The sequence below is a fragment of the Oncorhynchus nerka genome, linkage group LG9b (assembly GCF_034236695.1).
Source record: "Oncorhynchus nerka isolate Pitt River linkage group LG9b, Oner_Uvic_2.0, whole genome shotgun sequence".
Taxonomy (NCBI): domain Eukaryota; kingdom Metazoa; phylum Chordata; class Actinopteri; order Salmoniformes; family Salmonidae; genus Oncorhynchus; species Oncorhynchus nerka.
The window spans coordinates 42,403,418-42,426,740 of record NC_088424.1 but is presented as its reverse complement, the minus strand read 5'-3'; the positions used below and the strand labels follow the sequence as shown (position 1 = coordinate 42,426,740).

The 23,323-nt window shown below is 41.7% G+C and overlaps 3 protein-coding genes across 3 annotated transcripts in view; all 3 read right to left on the bottom strand.

The window, feature by feature from the left end:
• The window catches only part of scp2a (sterol carrier protein 2a), a 72,612-nt gene extending 69,839 nt beyond the window's left edge, over positions 1-2,773 (bottom strand). Inside the window, exons 1-4 of the mRNA XM_065013736.1 lie at positions 2,555-2,773; positions 1,643-1,697; positions 1,361-1,432; positions 768-899 (exon numbers count right to left, since the gene is read on the bottom strand). Of these exons, the coding sequence (XP_064869808.1) occupies positions 768-899; positions 1,361-1,432; positions 1,643-1,697; positions 2,555-2,731 (436 nt within the window). The 5' untranslated portion in view covers positions 2,732-2,773. The remainder of the gene's footprint in view (positions 1-767; positions 900-1,360; positions 1,433-1,642; positions 1,698-2,554) is intronic.
• A 292-nt stretch (positions 2,774-3,065) lies between these two features.
• czib (CXXC motif containing zinc binding protein) lies at positions 3,066-5,535 on the bottom strand. Its single transcript, XM_029643252.2, has 8 exons — positions 5,481-5,535; positions 5,310-5,393; positions 4,697-4,753; positions 4,513-4,594; positions 4,331-4,362; positions 4,020-4,097; positions 3,586-3,651; positions 3,066-3,448 (listed from the first exon to the last, which is right to left on the bottom strand). The coding sequence occupies exons 1-8, from the start codon at positions 5,484-5,486 to the stop codon at positions 3,371-3,373; spliced, it is 483 nt and encodes a 160-aa protein (XP_029499112.1). The 5' UTR covers positions 5,487-5,535; the 3' UTR covers positions 3,066-3,370.
• A 1,032-nt stretch (positions 5,536-6,567) lies between these two features.
• On the bottom strand, positions 6,568-21,819 carry uck2b (uridine-cytidine kinase 2b). The gene is made up of 8 exons (XM_029643251.2): positions 21,664-21,819; positions 12,355-12,420; positions 12,018-12,111; positions 9,826-9,922; positions 9,148-9,290; positions 8,565-8,662; positions 8,405-8,453; positions 6,568-8,202 (listed from the first exon to the last, which is right to left on the bottom strand). Exons 1-8 carry the CDS (start codon positions 21,766-21,768, stop codon positions 8,063-8,065), a joined length of 792 nt encoding a protein of 263 aa, XP_029499111.1. The 5' UTR covers positions 21,769-21,819; the 3' UTR covers positions 6,568-8,062.
• Between the last annotated feature and the right edge of the window lie 1,504 nt (positions 21,820-23,323).

Here is a 23,323-nt window from a genome sequence, read left to right as displayed (position 1 = left end):
TTATTCCTACTCCACCAAACTTTACAGTTGGCACTATGCGTTTGGGCAGGTAGCGTTCTACTGGCATCTGCCAAACCCAGATTCGTCCGTCGGACTAGCAGATGGTGAAGCGTGATTCATCACTACAGAGAATGTGTTTCCACTGCTCCTGAGTCCAATGGTGGCGAGCTTTACACCACTTCAGCCGACGCTTGGCACTACACATGGTAATCTTAGGCTTGTGTGCGCTGCTCGGCCATGGAAACCCATTTCATGAAGCTCCTGACAAACAGTTCTTGTGCTGACGTTGCTTCCAGAGGCAGTTTGTAACTCAGTAGTGAGAGTTGCAACAGAGTACAGACCATTTTTACTCGCTATGCGCTTCAGCACCCGGGGTTCCGTTCTGTGAACTTGTGTGGTCTACCACTTTGCAGCTGAGCCGTTGTTGCTCCTAGACATTTCTACTTCACAATAACATCACTTACAGTTGACCGGGGCAGCTCTAGCAGGGCAGAAATTTTGCGAACTGACTTGTTGGAAAGGTGGTATCCTATGATAGTGCCACGTTGAAAGTCACTGAGCTCTTCAGTAAGGACATTATATTGCCAATGTTTGTCTATGGAGATTGAACAACTGTGTGCTCGATTTTATACACCTGTCAGTAATGGGTGTGGCTGTAATAGCCGAATCCACTAATTTCAAGGGGTGTCCACATACTTTTGTATATATAGAGTACTCTGTGTGTAACACAGATATGATTAATATGTCTATGGTCAAGTCCCACTCACCTCCCTGGATTAGCTGTCGGGCCATGAACAGGGCAGTGGAGCCTGTGGAGCAGTTGTTGTTGACGTTGATGATGGGGATCCCTGACAGGCCAAGGCTGTGGTAGATGGCCCTCTGGCCACAGGTAGAGTCACCTGAAAAATAATGATAATAATATGGTCATTTACATTGACAGTAACACAAGTGGAGTCACCTCAGACATGATGAGACACACAGATGGACAGACATCTTAAAGGGATCTTGTTTTAAAAGCAATAGTTCATCACTAGACAGTTCTCTTCATGACACAGACACAGGTCAGCTCAGGTGAATGATTGCATTGTGTTATAATATCTTACAGGCCTATACAACAGCATAGCTTATTACTAGGCCGATACGACATCATAGCTTATTACTAGGCCTATATGACATCATAGCTTATTACTATACGACATCATAGCTTATTACTAGGCCTATATGACATCATAGCTTATTACTAGGTGGACACTTACAACACTTTTGGAATGAATTTGAAGGCAACTCACAAGGCATTTAATATGCCTAAAAAAATACTTTTAACGGACAGTTAACATTATAATCAATGACAGTCTCTTACCATACACATAGCCCACACAGGCTTGCTCTATAGCAGAGTAGGGGACTCCAGCATCAGACAACGCCCTCTCGCCTGAGTCATAAGAACATGATTATAAGACACAACAGGGAACAATGGGCATCACTCAAAATGTTGCATGTTGAATGGGACTATTATATGACATGTACAACACAGGGTATTATAACCAGGTAGTATCCAGGTGACTATAGCTCAAGGTGTATCCAGGTGAATGTAGCAATGTTGGCAAGTACAGGACAGGTACAGTAATGAAATGAAAACCACCTGCTATCTTTGCCATGTCGGGATAATCAAAGTCTTCTTTTCCTGGCTTCTCAAACTGCAAAGACAAAACACAGGAGAGGGTTCTGGATCAAATCTCAGACTGGGGATAACAGTTCAACTACTACACAGACAGAGCTCTGGGTCAACATGACTGCTGTGTACTTGAGCAAGGCACTTTGCCCGTAAACTGCACGGTATTATGGCTGACAACCCCTGTGTGTGTGGGGGGGGAGAGAGTGAGTGAGTGTGAGAGAGAGAGAGATCTGAAAAGGCAATGGACAAAGAAAGTATTCTTCTAATTCTGACTGCACAGGAGGGGCGTCCTTCTGCTGCATGCAATGCAGCTAGTGTTTATCTAGCTATCGGTGTGTGCAATGCATCCATGACCCTTGGCACAATTAGCCTATGACCATGGAGTATTGGACTTTCAGATTAGACTGGGTTTTAAAATGCCACGTATGGCAATTTCATTTTAGCTAGGAAGCAAATACATTTCCAAGCCATAATTCACAATACAATTGTAAACATTGTTAACCTAATATAGTTGTTATTCAATGTTTCGTGTTAGCTAACTAGGATAGCTTGAAAGCTAGCTGAAATTAGCTACCTTACTGTAGTTACCCAGATAGCTAGCAACACCAACATGAACAGCTGACAAAAGTCTTAAATCTCGCGTTATATGTTTAGCCAACAGTAGTTGCTTAGCCTATGTTAATTATCGAAAGAAATGACAAGCTACTGTAGCTACCTACGTTTTTTGGAAATGCTGCTAACCAACATGACAGGTAAAACGTTAGCTAGCTAAGGACAACGAGCTAGCTCTTTTCTAAAGTCTTTCAATACTAGATAGCAATCCAGCTAGCACGAATGCTATTCGAAATGCAACCATCTATAACCAATAGCAAGATTTACCTTTGTCATTCCCACTCCAATGACGAATACTCTGTTCTTTTGAGGAGCCATTCTGGTTGTTGTGCTGAAACGAGTGCTTCCAAGAGGGAAGAGTGACAATACGGATGATAACCGTTCACCGAACTGAGAAGTCAAAGTACTACGAAGGAGTTTCCGTGGAACGTGTGAACGCAGCATAACTCCTTGCCTGTAATGATGCTAGCTTTCTATACCCATATTAACGTTACACAATACAGTGACATCTTAATGAAGTCAGTTGGAAGTGTGTCCAGTTGTGTAAACAATGGTTGAACTCTGGCCAAATACGTTATAGCGAGATAATGTTTTACTATTGACTGTATTAAAAAGTGCGTTTAAGAGCAAAGTACTGTGCTATTTTTGACAATAACAACAAACTTTCAAAAACAGTGGCAGTCATACATGGTTGAGTTTAATCACTACTTCTTGTGACCGAAGTGCCTCAGATTTACTCAATTCATTCTGATACAGATCATTCCAGGCAGAGAAAACCTTAAAACCACATTATCAGTTTATTTTATTTTATTCATGATCTTTATTGGGGTAGTGACAAAAGGAAAGGCATGGTCACATATCTCATTCAATCCAGGATGGGCATTCCACCCAATCAATCCTCAAATGCTTCTTGCTTGTCACAAACCAAACAGCACTGCATTATAACTGTCAACAGCACTGCATTAGCATTGGATGTGTCTGATACCGACAGCCATTTCAGTCAGTTGATGAGTGGATATCTGGCCAGTGTGTTTACATCCCGTCACCTGGGCTAGCTGGTCGTACAAAGCGCTTGACCGTAACTCAACACTTGATGAACTGGTGTGTGACCTCATAGATGCCCACTGACTCACTGGCCTTCTCGTCATAGTCTGTCCAGTCCTGATATGGAGAAGAAGTATTAAAAATGCTGTTCTTGAACTGAAAATAACTATTGTATTGGGTACTGGAAACTATTCTTGTAATCAATGTTCACATTTACTATGTTGACCTACTGGCCATAGATCAAAAATACTAACTTTTTCCAGTAGGGTGATTTCAGGAAACTTGGTCCCTGACTCAGCTCCCTCTGCAGCAAAGCCCGCCTGTTGTGTTTCAAGGTCAAAGTAATGTGATGTTAGAGACAGGGGACAAGGTTGAGGTGTTGTAGTATTGTAAAGCACATATTTTAGCTGACTTTATTGTTCTTTCAGCAGTATTACAAGTTCTTAAGAACATTTGTCATTAAACTGTTACAAAACAATACTAAATAAAGAAAATGTCAAGGTTTCAGAAATGTCTATGCTAAACATTTGGAATCTGTTTTTGAATGGTAGAGTGGATCCAATTGTTATACTTTATCAGAATAGTCAGGAAGGGAGAAAACAAATCCCCTGATGCTATATAATCTGTGCTTCTACAACCTTAGCTGAGATTTGACAACATACAGTACAGAAGTGTGCTCTGTTCTCACTTGTGGTTGGAAGTCTACCGGCTCCAGGCCTCGACACTCAAACTGCACCATGGTCTTAAACCTCTCACTATCCTCAGCCTTCACAGCAGCAGCACCATGAGGAAGAGACAAGAAGGCGTGAGTGGCTGAAATAAATAAATACTCTTGTGTTTTAAAGATGTACTGTTCTGTAGCAGAACACTTCAAGTGTCAGCAGCAACAGAGTGGTAGGATAAAATAGGCAGTATTATTACTAAACATTTCCCACCTTCAATTGTAGTCAAGCCAAGGATCAATTGAGAGGTAAGCTTCACAATAAGTACTGTACTCACGTTGTACGGGGTGATTGTGTCTCTCATGATATCTGTGAACACACATAAACATATGAACATCATGGCAGAAACAAGGTGGAGCTGTTGCTTACCTCTATCCAGTCATCTCAGATCCCCCAAAGGAAAGTGAAATGGCTGAATGTATGAAACAACTTATGTGTAATACTTCTCTGTTTGCTTACCAATAGAATTCTCCCTGGCGCAGAGTTTACACTTCTGCACCATGCTGGCACTCCCTCTTCCTCCTTTAAGTGGTACACTGTCCTAGGGAAACAGTCAGTCACTGCAAAGTGTGGAATATCCATCACCATATCAAATGTGATTTTGAATAATAAGACACATTGATAAAAATTCACCTTTACTCACCATAAGGTTGATATACTGCCATTTCTCTGGGATCTCACCACAATTGGCACATTTTAACTGTGACAAAAGTACGTATGTTACGGTATTTGTCACAAATGGCACCCTATTCCCTATGTAGTGCACTACTTTATACTACAGCCCTATACCCTATGTAGTGCACTACAGCACTATTCCCTATGTAGTGCACTACTTTTGATCAGGGCACATGTTCTGGTAAAAAAAATGTAGTGTACTTTATAGAGAATAGTCTGTCAACCAGGGAAGCATACATTGTGTGTAGTCATGGCATACACATTCTATTCTAATCCTAATTCTATGGGTTACTGGGAGTCCACAACACTACATCAGCAATGCTTTTGTATTGTTACCTACCGTTAGCTGCCTAACGTTACACGTCACATGCGTATTGTTTACTGACTAAAAACTAGCAATGTTTTGAAAATTTCGTCACAGGAGTACCTTTCATAGTTTGTCGTGCTGTAAATGTCTTGTTTATGTAGTGATACAACTTTTCACCATTTGACAAATTCGCTTATTGTGTGTCATGATAAATATAACGTTATAGCTCATCGTAAAATGGCTAGCATCAGCTGGTTAGCAAATTCTTAGTTACCTTTAGAAACCATCGGAAGTCTTCACCTTCTGGCCGCACATTTGTGACATTTTCCAAAGTGGCTTTGAACTGCAGCCCAATTTTCTATGAAACATATAACACGCATTTAATTCATGGTAATGTAAATATTGTTGAAAGCGTGCATGCTCTGAATGATGTGGCCTCACTTACCACCATCTTGACACTCTAGTACATTTGCGTAAACACTCGTTTCAAAATACGCAAGCGTAGCTACGTCAAGGCACGCTTTTACGCATAGTCAAGAATCAATCAGTTAAGGATATTTTGTATAGAAAAAAAAAAGCATTTATGTTTTAAGAACTGGTTCAATAATCATATCCAGCTGGTGAGTCAACTTTTTAATGCAGAAGCATTGTTACTCAATTATGAGGATTTCTTTTTATATCGTTATAATATCCCTGTAACACCTAGACAGTTGAGTCTGATGCTATTCCATCTGGAACTCTCATGTTATTTAGAGGTATAGCCAGACCTCCTCACCTTCTTAACCTTCCCTCGCTTAATCCAGTTGATTCTCAAATAGGGAAACTGTTTCTCCTTGCTCCGTCAGAACAGATCTATACGTGCTTTATTTTAAAGGGATATTGTATCCATTCCTTATGTCACAATTTACTGGAATACATTGGTCACTAATATCTGTTGGGAAAAAGTCTGGTTATTACCACACAAATACCTACTTGCTAACAAGGTCAAAGATGTCTCTTTCAGAATGATCCATAAGTATTACCCTGCGAATCACTACCTGAAGAAACTCCAAAAAGACATTGACTGTACTTTTTGTGTTGAGCATCAAGAAACAGTTTCACATTGTCTACATGTAAAAAAAATATGGAAAGATTGTTTTATAATTGTTAATATCCTTGATTACTTTTTTTTTTAATGGGAGAATGTGCTGCTCGGTTTCCTTAACCATAAGGATAAAGAATTTTTTTTTAACCTCAAATCTAATTGTGCTAATGGAAAAATGTCATATTCATAAATGTAAATTCACTAATAAAAAAAACTTCTCTATAAGAAATTGAAGCAGTACATTAAGACCAGTCTACATTCTTCCAATAAGAAAGCTGTTAAAACAATCAATGTGTGTTTTTCTTTTAAGGTCTTTGTATAATCTGTAATTTGTTGTACCCCCACATGTTATCATTGTCTAGTTGTATACTTCTTGTATGTATACTGGTTTTTCTACATTAAAAACAATTAATCAGCTGTTGCAGGAGTAAGTCAAACACACATGCAGTTTAATGTACCATTTTGCAGTGTGCTTTTATTGTTCCAATCATCCAACGTTTCTACATCAATCCAACATCCAGACAAATTTTATGGTAAATATTAAGTCACAATTCAGCAACTGTATGCTTACTAAATACAACACTTGGGATATGCAAGCCATTTTACAGAAATGGACTAATTGAAAATAATAGTATTGTGTATTGTGGTTCAATTCAGCAGCGAAAAGGCATTGTGCTGGTTTCATGTTTTCAAGTCTTGTCAGAAAAATAATGATTCAGGTGTATGTATGGCTGTTATGGGACCCATCCCTCAGTTTGACAAATAATATCTCTGCACTTCAAATGGTACTCTGTCAACCTGAGAAAACAGTTTTAGGAAAATATTAGGAATGAACAATTACTAAATGACTAGGGGAAATTAAACTCCAATAGGTTTATTTCTTCAAAATGTTAAATTAATTCTGCTTCAAGATTAATTAGGGAAAAGCATTTTATGCAAATAGTTGAAGATCTTGTGCAAGTTCAATCAATTAACCGGACAATTTACATTTTGTGTTATAGCACTCATAACACTTTACTGTGTTGACAACGAGATTGTATTTGGCTTCCACCACCAGGAAATACACAAGATATCATGCAGGACGAGTCAGCCCAAGCTAACCATACCACCGGTGTCAGGTAAGTAACACCAAAATTGGGCTTCCATAATAAAGAACCCTTGTTTGAGAATATTCAACCTTTGTTACTACTTCTTTACTTACTTCAACCTACCTATTCTGTGTGGAATTTAGAATGTCATGGAGTTCAGAACTTCCCTCCTGTGGAGGTTCTGTAGCTTAACAAATGGTAGAGGGTAAGTGACAGGCAAAAGACAACTCAACTAGGGAACAGAACGGAACATACAGACTAGAAAAACACGATAAGACCAACAAAAAAAAGGGTAGGAAAAACCTATTTCAAGATTGTCAACGAGAACGAATAACGAGTGCAATCCTGAGTTTTCATTTCAACTTTGTCTAGTTTCATCCCCATTTCAAGGTCCAACATTTTTCTCAATGAGGAATTGGATCCCAGCCTGTGATTTTAGGGTTTAATTCTCATTGGACAACACCAGTTTCCACATTTGATTAAATCTGTCAAAAGCAAAGTATATGAAATACAAATTTGAAATAAACAGATGAAAACAAAAAAGGGGGTCATTCTTAACACATGATCTCATTGCAAAAACTGGAGGTTCTCTCCCCCCGCCTGAACCAAATCCAACAATTACAATAAAAGTACCTGTAATAACAGTAGTAGTAATAATAATAATAAGCATGGTAGTTACTCTTTGCCTGCGTCCCAATTCTCTACACTTCTCCTACAAGGACCAGAAGTGTGCAAGTGCACACTCTGGTAACAGTGTAGAGAATCAGGACGTAGCCTTCCTCCATCTTAAATACGGCAATGCCATTGGGAATTATGTACAGATCTAATCACACTCTGCCTCCAATACAAAGGAGGTCAATGAGGGCGACTGCTGGACTCTGAGGTCTGTCGTTGCCGGGCGGGCGTGCTGTGCCCGTTCATGCAGCCGCTGTGCCGCTTGGTCAGTCCGCCATTTAGAATGTCCTGGATGTGCTGTACTATCAGGTTTATTGCCACTGAAAAAGGGAACAGTGAAGTTAGGGTTACCATTGAACATTCACAAAAGGGGTATAAAACAAGGAAACTCCAGAGGGAAACGTCATGTAATGTGGCGGCTGCATAAGAGCCTTTCCTTACTTACCATAACCCTTCACTATATTGACAAAAAGGGGCAAAAAATATTGCATACAACCCAGAAGGGTATTAAAGGATCCTTACCCAAGTTATCTGCTCCACGAGGGATGATCACGTCAGCATACTTCTTAGTCTGGAAATAAACATTACAAGTACTACAATAACTACGCAAGTATTTGCAAAGATTATGGCTGGCTTCATTGACTAGCACACAATATAACGGGGACACAGAGCGGAAACTTACTGGAAGACAGAACTCCTCAAAAGCAGGTTTGACAAATGTGATGTATTGAGTAAGAACCTGCTCAAGGTCCCTGCCCCGTTCACCTATGTCTCTTAGCACTGGAAGAAATAAAACAGGTTGGAACACACACCCTAGAATTGGATCACACACACACACCCTAGAATTGGAACACACACACACCCTAGAATTGGAACACACCCACCCCCTAGAATTGGAACACACCCACCCCCTAGAATTGGAACACACCCACCCCCTAGAAGTGGAACACACACACACACCCTAGAATTGGAACACACACACACCCACCCCCTAGAATTGGAACACCCCCACCCCCTAGAATTGGAACACCCCCACCCCTAGAATTGGAACCCCACCCCCTAGAATTGGAACACCCACCCTAGAATTGGAACACCCACCCTAGAATTGGAACACCCACCCTAGAATTGGAACACACACACACCCACCCTAGAATTGGAACACAGAAGTGAAGAAGAGACACTGACACAGAGTCTGACTGGCAAGAGTTCGTACGACGTTTAACCTTATCCAGAAATACACAAGGAAGTGGAGTCAGCAAACACACCTCTGCGTGAAAGCCGCGTGTCTGCATCCGTGTCTACGAACAGTTTCATCTGGAACAGGTCTCTTATCTCCTGGGAGTAGAACATCAGGATGCCCTCGAACAGCACCACGTCAGCCGGGTACACAGTCACAAACTCATCCTTCCTGGAATCAAACAAGACACCATGAATATTTTTTAATTTTTTAAATCAGGATGACCCAACAGGACACAACATAAAATAAGAACGAACAGCCTGGTATTGTACAAACAGTTTGTATTGATACTTCCTAAGAAAACATCCTGTTAGAGACAACCAATGAGACAGATAAAATGGGATTGAATACACAACAACGCTGTATTAAAACAGACCACCTGCTCTACATGGCTGTTCTCAGTAGGTACTACCCGAACTTGACAAATAAGAATACTTGGGTTAGAAACATGTACAGTTATTGTTAGAATACAAACAAGAGTAGAGGGGTATACTATCAAGCAACAGCCAGCTAACCCTGATATAGAACTATTGATTTCCTGCTTCATTAAGAAAGCTACATTTTGGATATGTGATTTTGGTTGTTGAGTCAATTAGACCATGTCCAATTCAAGATAAGATATTTAGGAGAGTTAGCTGGCTAAGTTCTTGATCCTGCTTTGTAGTACGCCCCCCCCGGTGTGTGGACACCGCAACAAGGAGCTCACCTAGAATGGGTGAAAAAGTCGTACACAGGGATCTGTACGGTCTTCCCCTGCATGATCTGCCACAAAGTCTTCATGACCAGCTCATTGTCAAAGGCATCTGAAGAATGACAGTTTTGGAGAAAGAAAAATTCCATGCGATTCACAAGTAAAAACAACAGACAGAAATGGCTTAAGAGAAAGCAGGAGATTTAGTAAAAAAAATAATAATAAAATTGAAAAAAAGGTTTCACTTCCATTCCATTGGTAAAATAACAGACCATACATAGACCTCCATGTACCCATCTGCTGACAGTGGCCTCCACCAAACCCACATGTGAACACACACTAGACTAGTGTAATTGAGGAATCTCTGTGGAGTCTACTGGGTCACAGCTGTTATGGTCTGTCTCTCAGACCCTGGGTCTCCCCCAATAATATCTCCTGACAGTTCTTCACACAAATTTAAAAAGTATTGGATTGGAGGAGACGTGGGCTAGACTATGCCAGGCATCGCTCTTTTAAATCAGTGAGAGGAAATTAACACTTTAGGAGAAAGTGTTAATTGAGACCCCCGTGCAGCAGCTGAGAGAGACTCTGCTATTATAGATCTGCTGACTAGGAGTATGGCAGGAAGATGGGCTGAGTGTATGAGGGATGGATTGCCGACAGAGGCCAAAAATGGATCAGGTATGCGATGGTAAAAAACATGAATGCCTCAAATTTTATATGAAATGTGGCCATGGATCACATGATAAATTGAGTTGTTTGAAATATAATTAAAAAGGGTGAAACATTGTATCAACTGGGTCCGGCCCTGTAGACTATTCATACAAGGGATAAGAAGTAATCAGGTTGGCCTATTTTATGTCGTTTTCACTGGAAAGGGAGAGTACTGGAAATATTTTCCAAATACATTGAGGAACTATTGTCACTCACAGACTTTTACTTGCTGAAAAAATCACTTTGAGAAGCGCCACAGTTCATTGGGTGGTGGTGAGTTAAGCCAATAGGAAATATTAAATCAGATCCCCAAATGGGCACATTTATACAATTGCGCACAGGCCAGGTTGCCTAGGCCTACTTCTGTGTGTAATCGGGTACACGTCCTTACTCAACATTGACAGGAGTGCTCCAAACAAAAGACAATTAATAAATTGACCAAACTCAAAATGGAATGAAATAAACCAAAACTGGTTTCTCACAAGTGTAGCACCTGTCCCATGTAGCTAGCAGCCCCACCAGTCCCACGTAGCTAGCGGCCCCTCCGGTTCCATGTAGCTAGCGGCCCCACCAGTCCTATGCAGCTAGCGGCCCCACCAGTCCCACGTAGCTAGCGGCCCCACCTGTCCCACGTAGCTAGCGGCCCCACCTGTCCCACGTAGCTAGCGGCCCCACCAGTCCTACGCAGCTAGCGGCCCCACCTGTCCCACGTAGCTAGCGGCCCCACCTGTCCCACGTAGCTAGCGGCCCCACCAGTCCCACGTAGCTAGCGGCCCCACCTGTCCCACGTAGCTAGCGGCCCCACCTGTCCCACGTAGCTAGCGGCCCCACCTGTCCCACGTAGCTAGCGGCCCCACCTGTCCCACGAGCTAGCGGCCCCACCTGTCCCACGTAGCTAGCGGCCCCACCTGTCCCACGTAGCTAGCGGCCCCACCTGTCCCACGTAGCTAGCGGCCCCACCTGTCCCACGTAGCTAGCGGCCCCACCTGTCCCACGTAGCTAGCGGCCCCACCTGTCCCAGCTAGCGGCCCCACCAGTCCCACGTAGCTAGCGGCCCCACCTGTCCCACGAGCTAGCGGCCCCACCTGTCCCACGTAGCTAGCGGCCCCACCTGTCCCACGTAGCTAGCGGCCCCACCTGTCCCACGTAGCTAGCGGCCCCACCTGTCCCACGTAGCTAGCGGCCCCACCTGTCCCATGTAGCTAGCAGCCCTACCTGTCCCATGTAGCTAGCAGCCCCACCAGTCCTATGTAGCTAGCAGCCCCACCAGTCCTATGTAGCTAGCAGCCCCACCAGTCCTATGTAGCTAGCAGCCCCACCAGTCCTATGTAGCTAGCAGCCCCACCAGTCCTATGTAGCTAGCAGCCCCACCAGTCCTATGTAGCTAGCAGCCCCACCAGTCCTATGTAGCTAGCAGCCCCACCAGTCCTATGTAGCTAGCAGCCCCACCAGTCCTATGTAGCTAGCAGCCCTATGCGGACCCAACCCCATACCTGGGTGATCGAAGTTGAACTGGCCCTTGAGTGCTTTTGCCTTCTGTTCTGGAGTCAGCTCTCTGTAGAAACTGTCCTGGCTGAGGATGGCTACCTGGAAAACAACGACATAAGTCAGCACTACACTGAGGAAGCTAACCATCTCAGGTTGTATAATACTGGTATATATATAAAAAAAATAAAAAAAGAATAGGGATAGATTGGAGAGAGGTTGGCTACCTGGAAAAATAATGACGCAGATCGGTCAGGGCTGCACAGTGGAAGCTAAACCCTGAGTGCTATGGCTGTGAGCTACAGTGCAGAAAAACCAGGACTGGGGGGAGAGAATGGAATCTACCTGTCGCTGGTGGTGGTCGATTTCGTTCTGGCCCAAAAGCTCCATGATCTTCTCACACACCGACGACTGCAGAGACACAGAAGAACACAGGACGCATTTTACACTGTTGTAAAACAAACAATATTTGATAGGTTTATCGTGGACCTAAGCTTGTCGCCTGCCTTCCCGCCTTGGGGACAACGACTCCCATCGTTAGGGCGGAGACATGAACATCGTCACTATATACAGATCTCTGGTAGCAGTCACATTTCTTTACACAGTTGGAAGAGGGCATGATGCTGGTGTATTTTCACGTCCCATGTAACACAAGCAGTAAATGACACGACTTAGCTTCATTGTTTTCTGATACAGTCATTTATTTTCTTTCTCGTGTTTCACATAGCCAGCCACGGAATTGTGGTGCATAGTAGGCTATTTACTGTGCGTTGATTGACAACTGAACAGCAAGTGTTGACTAATTCTTTAAAATAAATAAATAAAGTGTTGAACTGACTGAATAAAGTCAGTCTTCTATATGCCTTTGGCATTCATAAAACGTAGTTCCATGGTATCGCGTCGGGACAAGTAAACCAAAGGGCTTCCTAGACGTCGGGGTTTGCCAAACAGTGATGCTAAAGTGAGTGCCTCGTCTGTAGCCTACCGGATCGTATCGGTGAGAGAGCCACTCATTTGGCCTATTTGCAGATAAATTATGAAAACATTCAATGAAGATAGTAAATGGTAATCTTAAACAAATCTACTTTGAAACAAGACTATACACCTCATACACATGGTTATGGGCTTTAAAAAAAAAAAAAAGGTACCTGTACCATGGTCAGAGATAGAGTTGAAATGTATTAAATTTTCAGTTCACACACAGAGAATACTAAAATACAAAAACCATGACAAACACTGTACTTAATAAAATATTTTACAAGTAATGGTTAATTAATTATTTAAAAATATTCATAACATTGTCATTTGACTGGAGGAAAGGGTTTTAAGCATCGTTATGGAGTTACATCCAATTGTTGTTTTTCTATTTAAAAGGTGTGCTTGAGCAAAAACCTGAGCAAAATGTAAACCTGGAAAAACAATACCTTTAAAACACTTTTACTCCCTTCTCCCCAATTTCATGATATCCAATTGCGATCATCTCATCGCTGCAACTCCCCTTCGGGCTCGGGAGAGGCGAAGGTCGAGTCATGCATCCACCGAAACATGACCCGCCAAAATGCAAAACTTAACACCCACCGTCTTATCCCGGGAGCCATCTGCACAATGTGTTAGGAAACACTGTTTCATTGACAACCAAAATCAGCCTGCAGGCACCCGGCCCACCACAAGGAGACGCTAGAGCGTAATCAGCCAAGTAAACCCTCCCCTAAGCCGGATGACATTGGGCCAATTGTGTGCCGCCGTATGGGACTCCCGGTTGTGACACAGCCTGTGATTGAACCCGGGTCTGTAGTGACGCCTCAGGCACTACGATGCAGTGCTTTACATCCGCTGCGCCACTCGGGAGGCCCTTAAATACATTTTTCAAGCAAATGTGGGCTATTTACTTCATTTTTAATAAAATACACAATTTGAAGAACAAACATTGCGGCAGTACCTCGTACACCAGTAGAAGACAGTATGTTCTACAATATGCTAGTTACTGTACAGAGTAGAGCATACTGTATGGTGTACTAGTTGCAGTATGTTCTGTGTACTGCACAGTGTGTTCTACAGTGTGCTAGTTAGAGTAACTAGTACTAGGGCTGTTACGGTGACCATATTACTGCCACACTGACGGTCACGAGTCGTGACTGCAGTCAAACTCCAGGTGACCGTTTAGTCTTCTCCAAGCTCTGATGCTGCTGATGGTCATTAGTAGCCTACCAAACCTGCTAACTGCCTGGTACTCAGAAGTCTATTGTACACAGAAGTCTGTGTATGCCTAACTGGCATACACAGGCGACGTGTGCATACACAGGCGACGTGTGCATACACAGGCGACGTGTGAGTTCAATTCTTTCCGAAACGTTCACCTTTATAATAAAGCATAACATTCATAATCACATTTGCAGTCACGGTAAAGAGAACTCGAGGCGTTTTCTATTAAGGTAAGTGAAAGTCACCTAGTAAAATACTAGAGTAAAAGTCTAAGTATTTGGTTTTAAACATACTTAAGTATCAAAAGTCAAATGTAATTGCTAAAATGTACTTATCAAAAAGTAAAAAATCCTTTCAAATTCCTTATATTAAGCTAACCAGGGGCACACCAACACACACAATTTACAAATGAAGCATTTGTGTTTAGTGAGTCCACCAGATCAGAGGCACTAGGGATGTTCTCTTGATAAGTGTATAAATTGGACCATTTTCCTGTCAAAATGTAACACGTACTTTTGGGTGTCAGAAAAAAAAAATGTATAGAGTAAAAAGTATATTATTTTCTTCAGGAATGTAGTGAAGTAAAAGTAGGCAAAAATATTAGGCTGCCCGACAAAATCTCGGTCATCAGAAAGTCTGGTCTTTCGACTAATCGATTGGTCAATTTAAAACTTTTCTACATAGACACTCCCTATGACTTTAATAAAATCAACTATATGAATTGAGCTTGTCTGATGAAATAAGACAAAGAGGGAGCCAGAGATCTAGATAATCTCCTCCCTCTCCTGCTGGCTTTCAGATTCTGCTATTACTCCAGACCTGCCAACCCTGTCCAATGTGGCAAATTGGAGATTCAACTCGCCCGCATAGCACACGTGAATTGGGGTTCATTCCCCGGACACTCGTGTGCGTGCCGTTTGTGAGTCTTGGTACAATTCTATAATTGCGATCAAGTCTATAAAAGTTTGGGATAATTTGAAGGCATTCCATTTACACATATGGTAAAAGTCACAAGAACTAAATAGAAAAAACAAAGAGCCTTTATTCTTGGAGTTTATTTTATTATTAAGTTATTTGTTTAGGTACAAAATGTACAAACGTCTAATGCACTTTTTCCTTTACTGATATGATAAGAACAAATGTTTAAAGCAGAGCATCAGTATCAAAGAAACATGTTATCCATAAAAACGAAAAGGCTATGATAGGAAACGGAGTGAGAACAAATCTTCTGGAGACCTTCAAAATGTTCCGAAAATCATTTCCTAGACAGATTTGCCTGATAGCTTGCAGATTTAGCCTTACGCATCAGGGTAGACTTATCTGTGTCTAACAGTTCCTCTGTCAATCATTGAAACTTTCTTGGTAACGAGGGCACTCAACGTGTCTGTACTGAGGGAGGCTCTGTACTGGGTTTTGTTCTTGGAAACGAGACTGAATATTCGTTTACAGTCTGCATTGCTGTGGAACATCAGCCGAAAGGTGGGAGTAGACCAGGCTGCCCCCCCCCCCTTCACTTGTGCCAATTTCTCTTCAGGCCTGATCCGTGTGCGCATGTTGACCAGACTCTGCTCAAAAGTTTATTTTTTTGTATTTGCATTGAATTTCTGTCACTAGCAAATGCTAGTGAACTGCTGGCACTTTAGAGCCCACTGAATGGCCATCTTATGTTCACTAACGTTAGCTTGAAACAATTAGTGTTTACCTTTCCACAACACACAAGAGTCGAAAAGGGATTTGTCCATGTGTTTTATGTACAGCTGACAGTCGGCAAACTCAGCATCACAACAAACAGGAGGGGCAGACACCGGGTAGCTACGTCAAATAATGACGTATTAATCTCCATGTCCGTTGACAAACTCTGTACATGTTTGTGTATTGCAGCTTGAAAATCGAGATGTTAGATTTACTCAGTGGATTTATTTTTTATTAAAATGTTTTACTTTTACACTTTTAACTCAGATCTCATACCTGCGTACATGGACAGAGAATTTAGTAGTTGGTACGCAAAATGCGTGCATGTTGGCAGGCCTGTTACTCTCCTGAAGTTGCCGGTAAAAGCTACAGGAGGAGTCGGCTACCTTTCTCAGGTGGAATGCCAATTTATCGGAACATTTCTACCGATCTGCGTGGCAGTTAGTTTTCATATGCACATTTTCACAGAGCAGGTTCATTTAATTTACAATAACGTCTTCATATCTTACAATGATTGTTGTGGTTAATCAAAATTCTATCCAAACCTAAATGAAAGTGACACCTAAAAAGCAACTTCTATTGCAAACTACAGTACCAGGCAAAAGTTTGGACATTCAAGGGTTTCTTTATTTGTACTATTCTCTACATTGTAGAATAATAGTGAAGACATCAAAACTATGAAATAACACATATGGAATCATGTAGACACCAAAAGAGTGTTAAACAAAAAATATATTTTATAATTTAGATTCTTCAAATTAGCCACCTCTTTGCCTCGACGACAGCTTTTTACAAGTAAATGTGGACAGTTCTCCCAACATCCGATGTGTTAGTCTTCACTTGTAGCCTATGAGACCCCATCATGTGACGGACATTGGCTAATAACTGAGAGGTGCTTCGTAGCACGCACCCAGGAGAAGGGAATTAAAATTCTTATATTCAACACAAGAGCACAACGGCCTCTGGCCGCAAATTGCATGTTTATTTTAGAGGGCATTACGGCCAGAGGGGATTCCGCCTGGATTCAAGGCATTATCAAGTGCTTGTCGAATTGTGAATTAGGCGCTGATGAAGTGTGTACAGCCTGCGCAAAAAACAAAGCCCCTGCCTTCCGTGCCACTTTTTCCAAATCATCATTGGAGTTGTATCATGCAGCCTTAGAATGTATTAAATTAAAACACAAAGCCCAATGTTTGTATCCCAACGGAAGTTTCATAAATAACTAAATAAAGCATATGAGGACCGGTTTCTTTGTTAACCGCTCAAAACAGAATAGCTGCACTCGTTTGGAATAAATATCCTTTCTATTTTATTCAGCTATGTTCAATTGTATTCTTCATACTAAAAAAAAGAATGCCACAGAATTCTAAGCAACTAACTCCAACTCAGAGTATGCTATTCTGTTCTGAAATAGACCACATTTCTTAATTTTTTGTTTCTAAAATAAATGGATTGTGATAGTGTAGGCTATATTAAACTGGCTTTATTAGACTGTCAATGTTCCTAAGGTCTGCATCAGTGGCTTGTAGACTGTGTGGAAGCCAGGAGATGCTAAATGTGTTTGTTAATTAACGGTCAATTACTGTGAGACCGCAGTTATTTGCTTGACAATCATTATCTGACAATTTCATGACCACCACAGCCTCACACAGTACCCCAGCAAAACATACTGTACCCAGTACCCCAGCGATACATACTGTACCCAGTACCCAGCGATACATACTGTACCCAGTACCCCAGCGATACATACTGTACCCAGTACCCCAGCGATACATACTGTACCCAGTACCCCAGCGATACATACTGTACCCAGTACCCCAGCAAAACATACGGTACCCAGTACCCCAGCAAAAACAGGGAGCACTATGGAAGTACCACCCTGGACCCAAGTGCCCTTCCCAGTGCCCAGGCCACCTGTCCTCACCGACACCCTCAAATGCCAGGATCTCCCATCTACCAGGCTGCCAGTGCTGACGGGGCATTCTCCTGACCTGCCACAGACTATGGTGCTTTTGTGTCCGTGAAAAAAAAGTGTCACAATGAAATCGGACGCCCACTCCGGAGACCATGTTGTTCAGCACTGCAGCACACAGACTAACCTAAAGCTCCTCATCTAAGAGCCTGTCAAACACGATGTAGCTTCTATATACAGACTATGATTTGGCCAGACAATACTACAGCGGGGCGTGTGTACAGTAAATATTACAGGCAGCAAGTCATCTCAGTTAGCAAATGCAAGCAGGCACAAGCCTGGATACCATTCAACCCGAGCCACATTGGTTCCAGTGCACTTACAGTAGGGTAATGTGACGTCATGTTCAGTACACCATGTTTGCTACACCACACTGCAGGTTATTACTGTTCGCTCACTACTTCCTCATAACTCCATGGGCCAGCAATCCCAAACCAACCCACTTCAGTCACACCCAACACCATGTACAGGGATTTTCAAGGAGCCAAACAGTGGCCCTATGCCAAAAGTTAACTTCATGTGTGGGTCAACCGAACAATAGGAACGGAGGAGGGTGAGGAAGGGGCCAGGGAATGGAAAGGACATTGAGTAGAAGCTTCCATCGAGTTCTTTTAAGAATTTTAACATTAGTTCATTTCACAAGCTTATTACATATGCCTTGTGATATACGACGCAAACTATTCATTTGCTTTCCAAACTACTGTTGGTATCAAGACTGGTATTTAATTGTGGTCTCAAACCAACAAGTACGAACAAATAGTGGAAAACTACAGGCCATACTAGGCTCAGTGTTAACACGGCATTATCAAATCACACAAAGCTATTAACTACATAGTGTGGTAACTACATACAAATCTTGACTGTGTCCTGTACTACTTTAAAAACGAACAATCAAGCTAACAAAATACATTTATTTGTAGCCTGGGTACAAGTAGAAAGTGAAGAGAATGTTATGCTTCGTTGTTAACGGATCTCTTTTAAAAAGAGTCATCATATTGCTGTCAAAAGCTGAAGGATTATCAAGATGAATATATTCTGCAATGGCATTGGATGTTTCCCCAAGCAACAGTTAAAAAGACGTAGACAGGGAATACTTAAAAAAAGAAAAATCAATCAAGGATGTTTAAATGTGCTTGATTTTGGTACATCCAACATTATTTAAGACTAGATGGATCAACAATTACATCAATTTAAGGATAGGATTTGTAATATTATTCCAATTCTAGTTCAAAAAAATTAAAAATTAAAAAGTTGGGAGTCATTGAATTTCTCCTCAAATGTAACTTCACTAAACTAAACAAGAATTACTATCCTGGTTAATATTTTCTCCCCTCATAGGTGTTTGAGTTGGAATAACAGAAAAATAATACATCTTCATTTTTTTCAAAGATGGTCAGAGAACGTTATTTTGTTAGTGACAATTATTTAATGACAAATGTACAACTGTATAATTCTGTTACATGGAATTCCGGGGATGGTACAGTACCAGTCAAACTATGAAATAACACATACGGAATCATGTGGTAACCGAAAGTGTTAAACCAAAATATATTTTTGATTGTAGATTCTTCAAAGTAGCCAGCCTTTGCCTTGACAGCTTTGCACACTCTTGGCATTCTTTCAGCCAGCTTCGAGGAATGATTTTCACACAGTCTTGAAGGAGTTCCCACATATGCTGAGCTGCTTTTCCGTCACTCTGCAGTCCAACTCATCTCAAACAATCTCAATTGAAAAACAAATGATGTCCCACTAAGCGCAAACCAGATGGGATGGTGCATCACTGCAGAATGCTGTGGTAGCCATGCTGGTTAAGTATGCCCTGAATTCTAAATAAGTCACCAACAGTGTCACCAGCAAAGCACACCCACACCTCCATGCTTCACAGTGGGTACCACAAATGCTGAGATCATCCGTTCACCTAGTCAGCGTCTCAAAAAGACACGGTGGCTGGAACCAAACATCTCTAATTTGGACTCAGACCAAAGGACAGATTTCCACCGGTCTAATGTCCATTACTTGTGTTTTTTGGCCCAAGCAAGTATTTTCCTGGTGTCCTTTAGTAGTGGTTTCTTTGCAGCAATTTGACCATCAAGGCCTGATTCACAGTCTCCTCTGAACAATTTATGTTGAGGTGTGCCTTACTTGAACTCTAAAGCATTTATTTGGGCTGCAATCTGAGGTGCAGTTAACACTAATGAACTTATCCTCTGCAGCAGAAGTAACTCTGGGTCTTCCTTTCCTGTGGCGGTCCTCATGAGAGCAAGTTTCATCATAGCAAGTGATGTTTTTTTGGACTGCACTTGAAGAAACTTTCAAAGTTCTTGACATTTTCCAGATTGACTGACCGTCATGTCTTAAAGTAATGTCATTTCTCTTTGCTTATTTGAGCTGTTCTTTCCATAATATGAACTTGGTCTTTTACCAAATAGGGCCATCTTCTGTATACCACCACTACCTTGTCACAACACAACTGATTGGCTCAAATGCAATAAGGAAATCGACTTTTAACAAGGACACCTGTTCATTGAAATGCATTCCAGGTGACTACCTCATGAAGCCGGTTGAGAACATGCCAAGAATTTCCAAAGCAGTCAAGGCAAGGGTTGGCTACTTTGAAGAAACTCAAATAAAAGTTGATTTGTTTAACACTTTTGGTTACTACATGATTCCATGTGTTATTTCAGTTGATGTCTTCACAATTATTCTACAATGTAGAAAACAGTACAAATTAAGAAAAACCTTGGAATGAGTAGGTGAGTTAACTTTTGACTGGTACTGTATATACCAATACGTTTTTTTATGCAATACCTTGCAGGTCTTTTAAGTCTTGTACAGGGAAATGGACTTGTCACTTATTAATAAGTGACTTGTACAGGGACATTATGTTCATTAGATGAAGAATTCAGTTCTGTGTGCGTCAAGCATATGTGCAAGAATAATTATATTAGGATAATATAAGATATGTACCGAGCCTGCTTTTCTTCCTGCAAAAGTATACTGGAATACATTTTTTTTTTAAAGTATTAGTAGCAACTGACGCCCGTTTCCCGCTTGCGCCCACGTCTGTTATTGTTATGTGGTTAATATTAGCTAGGCAGCTAAGCGTCAACAATAGATTCAACTGAAATAGCCAGAAGTCGTGTCCTCCGTCAATAAATAAGTCCAATAGTGGATAATAGCCACATTGTGTCGAATAGTTCGTCACTTTGACATTCGGAAGAGGGTACGAACCGTGGTCTTATTCGACTAACCCGCGGGGCTAGCTAGTTAAACAAATAACTTTAAACAAAAGAGTGATTTAGCTGGCTGTATGGCGCGATAGATACAAGCTACAAGCAGATCTCTATAGCTGTGTGTGCAACAAAAAGTAGCTAGCTAACGTTAGCTGTCTAGCCAGTCTACTTAATAACATAAATCTTAGCATGTAGTGCCGGGGATAAAATATAACGATTACAGTTTAGCTAATTTACTAACTAGAAACGGTTAGTTAATTATAGTTGGCTATCAAATCAACCAAATGTATTTGCCAACTAATTGTGTGTGTTGTGGAATTAGGCATCCTGGGGACAAGGGAAATATGATGCCAACGGATGAAGGAAACCACATGTAAAAGTTACAATCATTTAGCCAACTCGTTAATAAAATGCTGATTACTCAAGATTGGCAAGGGGTTGATGTCATTCAAACCAACAGTATGACATGAGCCACGCGGTCGACGAGTTTACGAGCGATTTGAACACATTCCATCAGTTTTAAAAACATACAATAGACAATATAACCTTGCTAACCTTGCCACTGGCAGTGCCTCCGGACACTCCGATAAGGAATGGTTGTCGGATAATGTTGTTATTTTCGGCATAGTCACTGAGATGTGTTTCAGTGTCCCCGGCCATGCTTGCAATAACGTGCCTACAACAACGCAGCTGGGAACAATAGTGTCCCGCTGAGCTCCTCCCATCATTTCCTTCACAAAATGTAACTTTTTTTGTTTTTTTATTACATTTTGTATTAAGGAATTTTTCAAATGTCCTGGTCTTGCACATAATGTGATTTGTATGTAAATTGATTCATAAAGCTGTATTATTTATATAAATTAATTGTATGTTTGCGCTTCATAAATGGTTAGTGCTATACAGAATCCTTGGAACTGCCCTACGCTAAAACTGTCCATTAATAAGTGACATATATATATATGGGCAAAACTTTGATTTTAGAAGTTGGGGGTGGGGGGGGCATACCTTATTTTTTATTATCCATTCGGAAAAACACTACAAACAGCCTACCCCACATCTGGGAGGCGCCCGCGTGGTCCTAAAGCACACCTGACAGCCTTTTTGTAATCACATTCCGATGGTAAAACGGGGGGCAGAAATTAAATGTCTTCACCGGGCGTGCTACCTTGTCCCGGACCTGCTGTTTTCGAATCTCTCTCTCTCTACCGCACCTGCTGTCTCTATCTCTGAATGATCGGCTATGAAAAGCCAACTGACATTTACTCCTGAGGTGCTGACCTGTTGCACCCTCTACAACACATATGTCAGAGTCAAGGCCCGCGGGCCACATCCGGCCCGCAAGAAGGTTTTTTACGGCCCCTGGGATGATCTTGATTTATTATTAGAACCGGCCCGCAGCAAGCCGGCAGCCCGCAGATCTTTTACACGCACCAATACTACATTTCCCACAATGCAAAGGTGACGCACCGAGCAGTAGGCTGCTTCATTTCAATATTTATTGGCACAGCAGTCGTCAGCATCACAGTAAAATTAACTTTCAGATACCCATCAAAAATGGCAAAACGGAAGGTGGATACTGAGAACCGGGGGTTTCAAACAAGGTGGGAGTCGGAGTATATGTTCACGAAGGTAGCTGGAAAACCTGTGTGTCTTCTGTGTGGAGAAAGTGTGGCGGTACTGAAAGAGTATAATCTGAGACGACATTATGAAACGAAACACGCGGACAAAAACAAGAATATGGACATGGAACAAAGGCTACAAAAGGCAGAGGAATTAAAACGAGGCCTCAAATCTCGACAGGCTCTGTTCAAAAGCCAAATCACAAGGCCAGGCTGCTGTCAAGGCCAGTTTTATTTTGGCAGAAGAGATCGCTAAATCAGCCCGGCCATTTACGGAGGGGGATTTCATCAAAAACTGCATGATTAAAGTTTGTGACAGAAGTTTGCCCAGAAAAAAGGCAACTCTTTTTAAATGTGAGTCTGAGCAGAAACACCATTGCCGAGAGAGTAGACCAGTTGTCCATCAATCTAAAAGAGCAGCTTGTGAAAAAGGGAAAAGATTTTATTGCATATTCCTTGGCTGTGGATGAGAGCACCGACATTTCTGACATTGCCCAGTTGTCAATTTTCATCCGCGGAGTGGACTCCAACCTAAGCGTGACAGAGGAGTTTTTGGCTTTACGTCCTATGCATGGCACAACTACGGGGCATGATTT

Excerpts from the sequence above, each read along its gene's own strand:
- czib (XM_029643252.2), bottom strand. Across the intron at positions 4,754-5,309 it reads ACTTCCGATGGTTTCTAAAG|TTAAAATGTGCCAATTGTGG; the intron begins GTAACTAAGAAT and ends CTTTTGTCACAG. Across the intron at positions 3,449-3,585 it reads AAATCACCCTACTGGAAAAA|GACTGGACAGACTATGACGA; the intron begins GTTAGTATTTTT and ends TCTCCATATCAG.
- uck2b (XM_029643251.2), bottom strand. The coding sequence starts at position 21,768 with ATGGCCGGGGACACTGAAACACATCTCAGTGACTATGCCGAAAATAAC. Across the intron at positions 12,112-12,354 it reads TCGACCACCACCAGCGACAG|GTAGCCATCCTCAGCCAGGA; the intron begins GTAGATTCCATT and ends GTTGTTTTCCAG. Across the intron at positions 8,454-8,564 it reads TTGAGGAGTTCTGTCTTCCA|ACTAAGAAGTATGCTGACGT; the intron begins GTAAGTTTCCGC and ends GTTTATTTCCAG.